Source organism: Cololabis saira, chromosome 5, assembly GCF_033807715.1.
Source record: "Cololabis saira isolate AMF1-May2022 chromosome 5, fColSai1.1, whole genome shotgun sequence".
NCBI lineage: Eukaryota > Metazoa > Chordata > Actinopteri > Beloniformes > Belonidae > Cololabis > Cololabis saira.
The window spans coordinates 23,066,786-23,078,699 of NC_084591.1; the positions used below are offsets into that span (position 1 = coordinate 23,066,786).

General features: G+C 47.4%; 2 protein-coding genes across 2 annotated transcripts; one reads left to right on the plus strand and one right to left on the minus strand.

Moving 5' to 3' along the window:
- The first annotated feature begins 244 nt into the window (after positions 1-244).
- Positions 245-1,489, plus strand: LOC133444660 (carbohydrate sulfotransferase 6-like). The gene has a single exon (XM_061722529.1). It carries the CDS (start codon positions 245-247, stop codon positions 1,442-1,444), a length of 1,200 nt encoding a protein of 399 aa, XP_061578513.1. The 3' UTR covers positions 1,445-1,489.
- Positions 1,490-6,162: 4,673 nt separating this feature from the next.
- On the minus strand, positions 6,163-9,652 carry LOC133444865 (uncharacterized). The gene is given in 3 exon segments (XM_061722764.1): positions 6,163-6,630; positions 6,633-8,401; positions 8,454-9,652. Coding segments are annotated over 3 exon segments (3,414 nt in total). The 3' UTR covers positions 6,163-6,184.
- Positions 9,653-11,914: the final 2,262 nt, after the last annotated feature.

Genomic DNA, 11,914 nt, shown 5'->3' on the forward strand with positions numbered 1-11,914 from the left:
CTGTCTGCAGATATAGTTTGTCAACGAACTGGACCAACAGACTAATTTGTCCCTGGTCTTCTCGACCGCCTTAAACACTCAAAAGTGAGTTCTTGTTTTTATTAATGGCCTTGAAAAGAAGATTTTCTAAATGCTCCTTCACTTTCTTTTTTACATTTATTTTCAGAATTGGTTTCACTCTCCTCCATAAAGGATAAAAAATCTGCTGTACTTCAACACCAAGAATTTGAAGACATCCACAACCATGAATCTTCGCTGCACAATGAATCTCAACAGATTCATTTTTCTGCTGATCCTTCAGGGGTTGGTAGTGGTGCTCTTCTATGGATGGTATGTTCATCACAAACCACCTGACACTCCTCCTTCCAGCGGTAAAGTTCATGTTCTGGTGCTGTCGTCATGGCGATCGGGCTCATCCTTCATGGGTCAGGTATTCAGTCAGCACCCGTCTGTCTTCTATCTCATGGAGCCTGCTTGGCATGTGTGGTCCACAGTAAAGTCACCGACTGCACGACTGCTTCGGATGGCTGTGAGGGATCTAATGCGGAGTATATTCCAGTGTGACTTCTCAGTAATGGATTCCTACCTGCCAGAACAACACAATGTGTCCTCTTTGTTCATGTGGAGTCACAGTCGAGCACTGTGTTCCCCGCCTGCCTGTCCCCTCACACCACGCAACCAGATGAGCAGTGAACCTCAGTGCTTCCAGAAATGTGATGCTCGAGGCCTGCAGAAGGTGGAAGAGGCCTGTGGCACGTACAGTCATGTGGTGTTAAAAGAAGTGCGATTTTTGGAGCTGGAATCCCTTTACCCTCTTTTGCAGGACCCAAACATGGATCTCCGCATCATCCATCTGGTCCGAGACCCCCGGGCCGTGTTGAAGTCCAGAGAGGAGTCAGCCAAATATTTTGAGACAGGTGGCAGTATTGTTTTGGGGCAGAGAAAGGTGCCAGCTGCTGAGGTGCAGTATCAGGTCATGCAGGAGATCTGCCGCAGCCATGTACGCATTAATGAGAGGGCTGTACTGAAGCCCCCTCCATTTCTGAAAGGACGCTACAAACTAGTTCGCTATGAGGATGTGGCACGCAACCCACTTAAGGAGGTTAATGACATTTATGAGTTTGTAGGTTTAGGGATGACCCCACAACTGGAGGACTGGATCTACACAGTCACACATGGAAATGGTAAAGGTTCTAGAAAAGAGGCTTTTCAACTTACCTCTCGAAATGCTACAAACGTCTCCCAGGCTTGGCGCACCATGCTGCCTTACAGCAAGGTCAAACGTGTTCAGGAAGTGTGTAAAGGAGCCATGTCACTGCTGGGCTACAAGGCAGTTAATGGCGAAAAAGAGCAGAAGAGACTTGACATTGATCTGCTGGTTCCTCAAGAACCATATCAGTTCAGCTGGGTATCAACAAAAAAAGAGCATAAAAGTAAAAGATAAAAGATAGACGAAAACTTATCAGCAACTGACTACAGAGGACTGAATTCTGTACCTGATCCTGTATGGGCTCAAATTAATGCCATAAGTATTTTGTATCTGTAAATAAACTTTGTACTTGTAGAAATATTTTGTGCGTGTGCAAAAAATATTTGTACTTGCAAAAAATATTTGTACTTTCAAAAAATATTTGTACTTGCAAAACATATTTGTACTTCTAGATACAAAGCTACAAACTTTTTACAAAGCTACAAAGTTTTTTTTACAAAGCTACAAACTTTTTTTTACAAAGCTACAAACTTTTTTTACAAAAGCTACAATTTTTTTTCAAAAGCTACAAACTTTTTTTACAACTACGAGTTATGGCACTGTTTTGACGTGCCAAAACTAAGAGCCAATCAGCGATCTTTGGCACGGGTTTCAAAGCGTTTCTGGATAGCCAATCAGCACATTGCATCGCCTACTGACGTCGCCGCCATATTGGATGTGGCAAGACTGGGCTGCAAACTAATAGTAAATGGGCTTATTTTCATAAAGCACCTTTCTACAAAGAAATTTACGTTTTACGTCTCATTTATTCATTCACACACGCACTAATATACTTGGGAAACAGTTAGGCACCAAATATAATATATTTAATTTTCTCAGATGGCAAAAATAAGAACTTGATTGATCCCACATAGAAGTAATTCATGTTATATCAGCTATGGAGAACAAGGTAGTGCCGAAAAACAATATATATCCCCCCTCACAAAAATAGACATATTTTTTTATCAACAAAACAAATTAAAAAAAAATCAAATAACCAAATAACATATTTGACCCATTTATATCCCCCCTCACAAAAATAAGAAAAATAGAGAAACATATTCTCTCATTAACAAAGCATATTTTACATTTTTACACATTACATTACATTTTATTGTTATTGTTATTTTATTGTCTGAAAAATGGTTCAAATATGTTATTTGGTTATTTGATTTTTTTTAATTTGTTTTGTTGATAAAAAAATATGTCTCTATTTTTGTGAGGGGGGATATATATTGTTTTTCGGCACTACCTTGTTCTCTATAGCTGATATAACATGAATTACTTCTATGTGGGATCATTAAAGTTCTTATTTTTGCCATCTGAGAAAATTAAATATATTATATTTGGTGTCTAACTGTTTCCCAAGTATATTAGTGCGTGTGTGAATGAATAAATGAGACGTAAAACGTAGATTTCTTTGTAGAAAGGTGCTTTATGAAAATAAGTCAATTTACTTGTATTAGACCCCGTCCACACGTAGCCGGATATCTGCGGATATCTGCTAAACCGGAGATATTTTCCTCCGTTTTGACCTGTCATCCACACGAAAACGCAAATAAACGAAGGTTTAAAAAAACTCCGGGCAAAGTGAAGATTTTTGAAAACTCCGTTTATGTAGATGCGTGTGGACACACATAACCGGAGATTTGCGTTTTCGAACGTCACATTATGCGCCAAAACAACAACAAATCTGCTCTGACGTGCGACTTTTTTTTACTATAGAAATACAGATGATCCAGCATCTGTTCTCCAAGCCATTTATTAAATAAATGGTCTCTGCTCTTGACCGGCCGCTTACTGCGTTACACCGACACAGAGGGCTCCGCGGAGCCGCGGAGGCTGAACCTCCGCGGAGCCCCGCCGAGCCCCGCCGAGCCCCCCGGAGCCCCGGAGCGGCGGAGCGGCGGAGCGGCGGAGCCCGCGGAGCTTCCCCGGGAGCCGCAGATTATCTACAGGTTAGAATGCTTATGAATGTGTTCGAAAACGCAGATCTTCGGTTACGTGTGGATGCAAATTTTTTTATTAAATATTCGTTTTTAAAAATACCCGGCTACGTGTGGACGGGGTCTTAGTTTGCAGCCCAGTCTTGCCACATCCAATATGGCGGCGACGTCAGTAGGCGATGCAATGTGCTGATTGGCTCTCCAGAAACCCTTTGAAACCCGTGCCAAAGATCGCTGATTGGCTCTTAGTTTTGGCACGTCAAAACAGTGCCATAACTCGTAGTTGTAAAAAAAGTTTGTAGCTTTTGAAAAAAAGTTTGTAGCTTTTGTAAAAAAAAGTTTGTAGCTTTGTAAAAAAAGTTTGTAGCTTTGTAAAAAAAGAGTTTGTAGCTTTGTAAAAAGTTTGTAGCTTTGTATCTAGAAGTACAAATATGTTTTGCAAGTACAAATATTTTTTTCACACGCACAAAATATTTTTTGCAAGTACAAATATTTTTTGCAAGTACAAATATTTTTTGCACACGCACAAAATATTTCTACAAGTACAAAGTTTATTTACAGATACAAAATACTTATGGCATTAATTTGAGCCCATAATCCTGTGGGTGTCACAGACTGAAGTCTTTGTAAATAGAGGAAACACTGATAATGTTCAATGTAAAAGTATTGATCTGTGAGGAGGATTAAACATGTTACACAGTTAGTAAGGGGACAATATTCAAATGAAAAGTGAGAGCTCTGTAGTACTGTCAGACAGTACAGTTTGTGTTTTCATACCATAATCAAAAAGTAGAAAAATCTGATACCAAGGACAGCCGCAGGACAAACTTAAAAACATAGCTACATTTATACGTTAATGTCATGAATTATTTATGAATCAAAAAACAATGAAATTATTGTGTGTTTTTTTCCTATCGAGTTATTAACATGAAGTTTAAACTGCTTTTATTAGAATGTCTCCCTTCCTTTACTGTGAAAAATCTAAGACACACAGCTGTAATTTTTAAATATTGTCAGCTTTTTTTTTTAATTTGTGGGAAGAATTGGTAAAAAAAACTACATGGTACTTATTATAGCAATGAATAAGCATTCATATATATTATTTTTCTGTCTAAACTGGCATTGCTGGGTTTCTCTTGAGATGTTATTGCCATTTGGGCGCCACCTCCTGGCTGAGTCTTTCTCAAACGATTTAATTTATTGTAGAAGTATCTGTCTTCATACCAAAGTTGATGAAGCAACATTTGTTGGAAAAGGGACTGAATGGATTCTTTTAGTTTTGTATCCCATCATGATTAAATTATTAAAATAAACCTGATTACTTTCTGTCATTTTGTGGACTACAAACATGAACATGGTTGGATCTGAATCAACATCACCAAAGCAGCATATCTGCTGACACATCCTGAGCTGTAACACATTTCCATTCGATTTCAGCCTACAGACATTGGCCCGGTTTCCCAGATCAGTTAAGTAGTTCTTAACAGCGAAAGACATCTTTCAAACCATCTTAAGGAGCCTGTGAAAGAAGTCTTTCGCTGTTAAGAACTACTTAACTGATCTGGGAAACCGGGCCATTATTTGTTTCTTGACAACCAAACGTAAGTTACGGATGTAACTATGGTTCTGTGAATTCCTGGATGACTGCCAGTGGCAGTAACAGAGTGGATATGTCTCCTCGCGCTCCGCGCAGGTCGAGATTTAATAACAACAGTGTCACGTGAGTGACGTGTAGGCTACCTGTGCGTCTATAAATACCGCCCGGTAGACTACATCCGGCCTCCCAGAATCTTCTCGCAGGAAGTTCGGAGTGACCGGTGTGACTGGCAGTCATCCAGGAATTCACAGAACCATAGTTACATCCGTAACTTACGTTCTGTTTCATTCCTTCCAGACTGCCAGTGGCAGTAACAGAGTGGATGACTCATACCAGCACTGTCACGAGGAACAACACCCACCTAGTGGTCAGCCGCAGAAGCCAAAGGCAGAACGGCCGAAGCCAGCGTGGACCCAGAGGCCACGTTAAGGCGATAGAACCTGGAGAAGGTGCACGGCACCGTCCAGGATGCCGCTGCACAGATCTCAGACAACGGTACCCCTCTCATTGCCGCCCAGGAAGTGGCCACACCCCTGGTGGAATGACAGACAACGCCTGAAGGGGCAGGTCTACCTGCCACGTCATAAGCCTGTTTGATTGCTTCAACAATCCAGTGGGAGAGACGTTGCTTCGACAGGGCACGGCCCTTGTGCGCCCCCCTGTAGCACACAAACAACTGCTCAGAGCGTCGAAAGCTCTGTGTTGCCTGAAGGTAGAGCTGCAACGCCCGGACTGGGCACAGCAAATTAGCCCGCTCCTCCAGCCGGGACTCAAACGGGGGAGGATGGTATGCTGCCAACTCTATGGCCTGATTGGCATGGTCAGGGGGTAACACCTTTGGCAGGAAAGCGACATTTGGCCACAGGGTCACTCCTGAGCTGTCTGCCTTCCACCGAAGGCACGTAGGACTGACTGAAAGGGCGTGGAGCTCGCTCACACGCTTGGCAGACGTAACAGCCAACAGAAAGGCGGTCTTCCATGACGTCGTCCTCAAGGACCCCCCTGCCATAGGCTCAAAGGGTGCCTCGCCCAAGGCCTGCAGGACCAGCGGCAGGTCCCATGCTGCTGCACGCTGCACTCTGGGGGGGCGCAGTCTCCTGGCACCCCGCAGAAACTGTGCCACCCAGTAATGCGCACCAACTGGTCTACCATCGATGTGGCCATGGTGGACAGAAATAGCCGCTACGTGCACCTTCAAGGTCGAGGCCGCCCGGCCCGCCTCAAACAGATACTGCAGGTACCGCAGTACAATTTGTAACGGACAGGAGATTGGGTCAAAACCCCCGTCCCTGCACCAGGAGGAGAAAGCGGCCCAGCAATGCGAATACACCCTTCTTGTGGAAGGAGCTCTAGCATTCTGCAAGGTCTCACATACCGAGGGCTCAAGGTGCGTCAAGAATGACCCTTCCCTCTCAACGGCCAGGCCCAGAGTTGAAGGAGGCTCGGAGAGGGATGCCATACCTCCCCGCCCAGCTGGGACAGGAGGTCCGACCGTACTGGGAGCTGCCAAGGCTCCCCGTCCAACAGGCTGAGGAGCGTGGAGAACCAAATCCTCGAGGGCCACTTGGGCGCCACCAGGAGGACCCTGTGACCCGATAATCTCACCCTGTGAAGCGTGGGCATCACCAGGGGAATCGGAGGGAACGCATAAAGGAGGCCTCTCGGCCAAGTGTTGGCGAGAGCGTCCATCCCGAGCGGGGCACTGGTCTCTGCCAAGGAGAACCACAGTGGACAATGAGTCGTACACTCCGAGGCGAACAGATCCACACGGGCTTCCCCGTATCGATCCCAAATCATTCGCACCACCTGGGGGTGCAACCGCCAGTCCCCCGGGGCCGCTGCCGGCGTGAGAGGGAATCCGCCACCACGTTGGCTCTGCCAGGGAGGTGCATTGCCCTCAAGGAGGCCAATTGAGGATGAGCCCACATCCACAACCTCCGGGCCTCGTTCAGGGAGTCCAGCGACCTGGTTCCCCCCTGGTGGTTGACATGAAACACTGTCGAAGTGTTGTCTGTCCGGACGAGGACATGCTTGCCCCTGAGAAAGGGCAAGAAGTGCCTCAGCGCCAAGTAGACAGTCCGGAGTTCTAGGACATTGATGTGCCGTCCCCGCCACAGAGGGCCCCAAACCCCCTGGACTGACCTCTTCTGCCATACCGCACCCCAACCCTGAGGTGAGGCATCTGTTGTCACCACCTCCCGCCTCGAAGGGACTAAGCCGAGAGGAACACCGTGCAATAGAAAGGTGCTGTCCCGCCACCGGTGGAGATGAATAAGGCACTGGTGGGTAACCTTGACCTTGACCCACCTGTGAAGGCGAGGGTCCATCTGGAGGCTGTTGAACCACATCTGCAGGGGGCGCAGGTGCAGCAGCCCCAGAGGTGTCACAGCCGAGGCCGCCGACAGCATCCCCAGCAGTCGGAGCCATGCGTGGACGGGCAACCTCATCCCGAGGCGGAAGGACCGTAGCAGGTCCTGAATCCGCTGTGCCCGCTCTGCAGTAAGGCGTGCCTGCATTGACACGGAATCGAGGGACAGGCCGATGAAGGTGGTCTGCTGCGTAGGACGCAACAAGCTCTTCTCCCAATTTACCGACATGCCCAGAGCCTCGATATGTGTGAGGACCCTGGATGTCATCAGCTCCGCCTCCTGGAGCGAGGGGGCGCATATAAGCCAGTCGTCCAGATATGGGAGAATCTTTACTCCCGACAGGCATAGCGATGTCAAGGCCGCCCTCATGCATCTGGTGAAGATGCGAGGAGCCAGGGACAGGCCGAAAGGCAGGACGGTGAACTGGTAGGCGTGGCCTTGAAAGGCAAAACTGAGAAACCGTCTGTGGTCTGGGTGTATTGGGACGTGAAAGTAGGCGTCCTTGAGGTCTATGGAGGGGAACCACTCCCCTGGAGTGACAGATTGAAGGACGTCGCGTGTACGCAGCATCCGAAATGGGAGGACCTTCAGGTACTGGTTCAGACCCCGAAGGTCCAGCACAGGCCGAAGAGAAGTGTCTTTCTTCGGAATGAGGAAGTATGTTGAGTAAAACCCACTGCTCTGTGTATGTGGGTGAACTCTTGTGATGGCCTTTTTGTCCAAGAGTTTGGCTATCTCCTGTGACAAACACAGGGCCCTCCCGCGGTCTCTGACCGAGGTTTCCCTGACCCCGGAGGGTGGTGGGGGCCGGCGGCGGAACTGCAACCTGTAGCCCTGGGACAGTGTTCTCAAAACCCATACATCTGGAGAATGGGCTGCCCAATAGGCCAGGTGCTGATGTGAAAACCTGCCCACCGCCGGCCCGAGGCCCTCATAGAGTGCCTCGAGGATTATTTGGGGGTTTGGGGGGACGCTGGTGTTGCCCCTGCACCCGCTGAGACCGGCGAGGTGGAGGGTGTGCGCCCCTGGGCTGACGCCCACCACCCCCAGCAACCCGGCTGTGCTGCCAGGGCTGCGGAGGGGGGCTCGGGGGATGTGAGCGGCGCAGGTCTTGTGCGCCCCGTCTCCTGGAGTGCTGAGCTGGGGGTCCCATGCTCGCACTCCGACGACCCCAGGCCTCTGATGCCTGACCCGACTGCTTCCTGCGCTCCAACGCCTGTTCTGCCTCTGGCCCAAACAACTGGCCCGGCACTACCGGAAGCTTCCGTAGCGTCTGCCTGCAATCATCAGACATGGGTGCCTGCGCCAGCCACACCTGACGCCGCGTCACCACCAGGGTGGACATCAGGCGGCCAAGCTCTCTGGTCATCAGCCCGAAGGCTTGGAGCGCAGCGTCGTTAGTGTCACCCAACTCCCCGCCCTCATGCTCCGACTGCAACATCTGGGACTGGGCGAGGAGGAGCACGGAGAGGGAGTTCCCAATGCGAGCCATGCGGCCTGCCGCATCATAAGCCGTCGAGAGAAGGCTATCCGTTACCCGGCACTGAGGCCTAGGACAGCGGGCCTTATCTTTGAGCGCCTCATCTGGTGAAAGGACCAGTGAGGCGATACACGGGTCCACGGGAGGCATGTGAACCAGGCCATGTTGCTCCGCCTGGCGCATGGAGGCCAAAGTCCTCGCATCCTTGCCATGGTAGGCAAACGCCTTTGGATCTGCCCAGCAGCGCCGCAGCTCCTGCAAAAAAGCAGGCGAGGGCGGGACATCAAAGGGCGGGGCTACAGGAGTCCGGCGAAAGAATGGGTTGCTCGCCGGTTGGGCAGCGGGCGCATCATCCAGCCCGACCTTAGCCAGGGCCGCACGTAGTGTTGCCTGCAAAGGGCAGGGGCCCTCTCCCAGCTCAGTGCTCCCAGAGCTCCTGAGGGATGTCTCCGAGCCAGCCTCTGCCTGTATGCTAGCTGGGTCAACCACCAGACACGGCAGCTCAGGGGAGGGATACTCGCCAGAGCTAAACACACTGTCACGGCCTTGAAACATGGAGTTTGAAGCCCTGGTAGACATAGCATCGTCTCCACAATCTGACTCCCAGGGGACCGCCAGAGGTGGGGAGGGCAGAGCCCGCTCCCTCACTAAGGCCTTAAGCTGCTCCAGTTCAGCCCGTAAATCCTCCATCTCACTGCGTGAGGGAGCATCCTTCGCCTTCTTCTGCGTAGGGCCACTGCGCTCGTCATGGGGCCCCGCTCTGCGCTTGTCCCGGTGCTTTTTGCGGGAACCTGCACTGACATGAGCGGGCCCAGAGGGTGGGAGGTCGCTCCTAAAGAGGAGGCCTTCCACCTGACGCAGCCGGTCCTCTCTCACAGAGAGCGGCAAAATGCTGCAGTTGATGCAGGGGTCAGACAGGGCCTCCCTCAGGTGCCCCACCCCCAGACACTGGGGGCACAATTCATGGCCATCCTCTACCAACAGTAGAGTGCCACATGATGTACAAGCCATCATCGCTTCCTCCAAAAAATAAAAGGGTCAAGTTAGGAAATCTGGGCGAGAACCGAGACTCGATCAGAACATCTAACAGACTCCTCACACCACTGTTCTTAATCCAAACAATTCAGTGTGGAGCCAGGCAATCCAAGCGAGAACTGTGGCCGCCACAGAACGCGTCCGGAACCTCTGGACTAGCTTTTTTTTTTTTTTTTTTTTTTAATATATATATATTTTAAAAATTTATATATATATATATATATATTTATTTATTTATTTTTTTAAAGCTTAAGTAAAAAATACTCACCAAGCCAGGCTAGGAACCAACAGACGAGAGCAGTGGGCGGACCACTGAACGCGGCTGGGACATCTAGCATGTGGAGGAATCAGCTCAGCACAAACAATTCAAGACCGTTTGTGTGGCTGGGGAGCGAGCCAGCCCGACACACGGGCGCTCGGATCCTCCCGATGGAGAAAGGGAGAGGTAAGATGGCTTGACAGCCACAGCCTTAGAGGGCACAACGTGCGCTCCGACCAAGAGTCACAGGCAGGCTGTCAAACACCACCAACCAGAGTTGAGCTTACCTCCCCGAACCTGCAGAAAATATAGATCCGAAACACGGATCTACGGAGCGATTAACCAGCGATGTACGTCAGGTTAACAGCGAGAAGATTCAAGAGGCCGGATGTAGTCTACCGGGCGGTATTTATAGACGCACAGGTAGCCTACACGTCACTCACGTGACACTGTTGTTATTAAATCTCGACCTGCGCGGAGCGCGAGGAGACATATCCACTCTGTTACTGCCACTGGCAGTCTGGAAGGAATGAAACAGAACAACAGATAAGTCCCAGGTATATGTGAGAACTCCTCTGAAACCTGTTGAGCACTTCCAGATTGAAGAATTGTTGTTTACAAGATTGCTAAATTACAGTGAGTTTAACTGTTCAAGACTATCCGTACACGCAAAGGAATTACAGAAAAGTTGCCGTTTTCAGACAATATTTCTTTTTACGAGATACAATATTTGTAATTTGTATAATTATTTCATGCAACTTATTTACATCTGTAAATATGCACAAATACACATACATAAGACATCACATTTAAAGTTTGGTCAAACAGAATAATTAAGGACCAAACAAGCAAAAAACAAAACAAAAAATGCAGAAACTGAGATTGGCAAGTTATTTGGTACCAAAAAGCAATAGACAGGATTGCTCGGGGGTCATGTTCTGGTTTCTCTGGAAAGCACTTAAAGAGACCATTTGCATTGTAATAGATGTTATATGAATAAAATTGAATTGAACTGAATTAAAAAAAAGCTACATACATACATACATACATGCACATACACACGCATACCCTAAATGAAATAGAAGAGGGCCCGTTTCCCACTTAAGGAGGCAGAGGACAAGTGTGACAATCTGTCTCTAGGGCCCATTGTTCCACCATGTATACATAGGCCCCCTAAAAGAGTTTCTGGTCATTATATATATATATATATATATATATATATATATATATATATATATATATGCATTTACACAAAATAGTTGGAATCATTTGCTGACAGCTTGGTCCCCCCCAGTTCAAAAATCCTATCTGCGCCCCTGCTGTGGCGGTCCTCTCGTTGTATAGGTAAATGAGAAGAAGACTTCTGAGTTATTTTACTTAACTCTGAATAACTTAATATTAATTATTCTGGATCTCTTTTAAATTAATAAAAGCTCTGTTTTAAAACCACACTATCATGAACGTACTTTTTAAATGCAGTTTTTACCCGAAATCTAGCGTATTAGACCTTTTTTAAAGTTCAGTTTTACCGTAGTAATTACCTATTTGTACCCAAATGGAACCTCTATACTAAGTAGGCAATCCAAAAAAATCACAACAGTCAGTATTTATACAAAATTAATCAATCAATCATGTATTAATGATTACTGCAACGATTAGTGCACATGTTGAGTAAACAAACAAAAATAGTAAAATGTAAAACAATAGTAAATGTGCTGTAAACACTGTAGGTTGAAAAACCTTAAATGAGAAATACCCATATTCTTTCAGGAATAATAATTAATACTCAAAAGTTTTGTTGTTGCCCAATACCAAAAATAATAAATACCTTTTCAAAAGTTATTATTGTAATGTAACAGAAATCACACCAAAGTAGGAGACAAACTCGTGACTTTGACGGCAGCTGGAGGAATACTGGCATCCGTCATGCTTTACAACTGATCTTTGCTCAGCATGGATCAACAGTTAAAGTGAGTTTA

What these genes read in the sequence shown, in the direction of transcription:
- LOC133444660 (XM_061722529.1), top strand. Translation starts at nt 245, where the DNA reads ATGAATCTTCGCTGCACAATGAATCTCAACAGATTCATTTTTCTGCTG.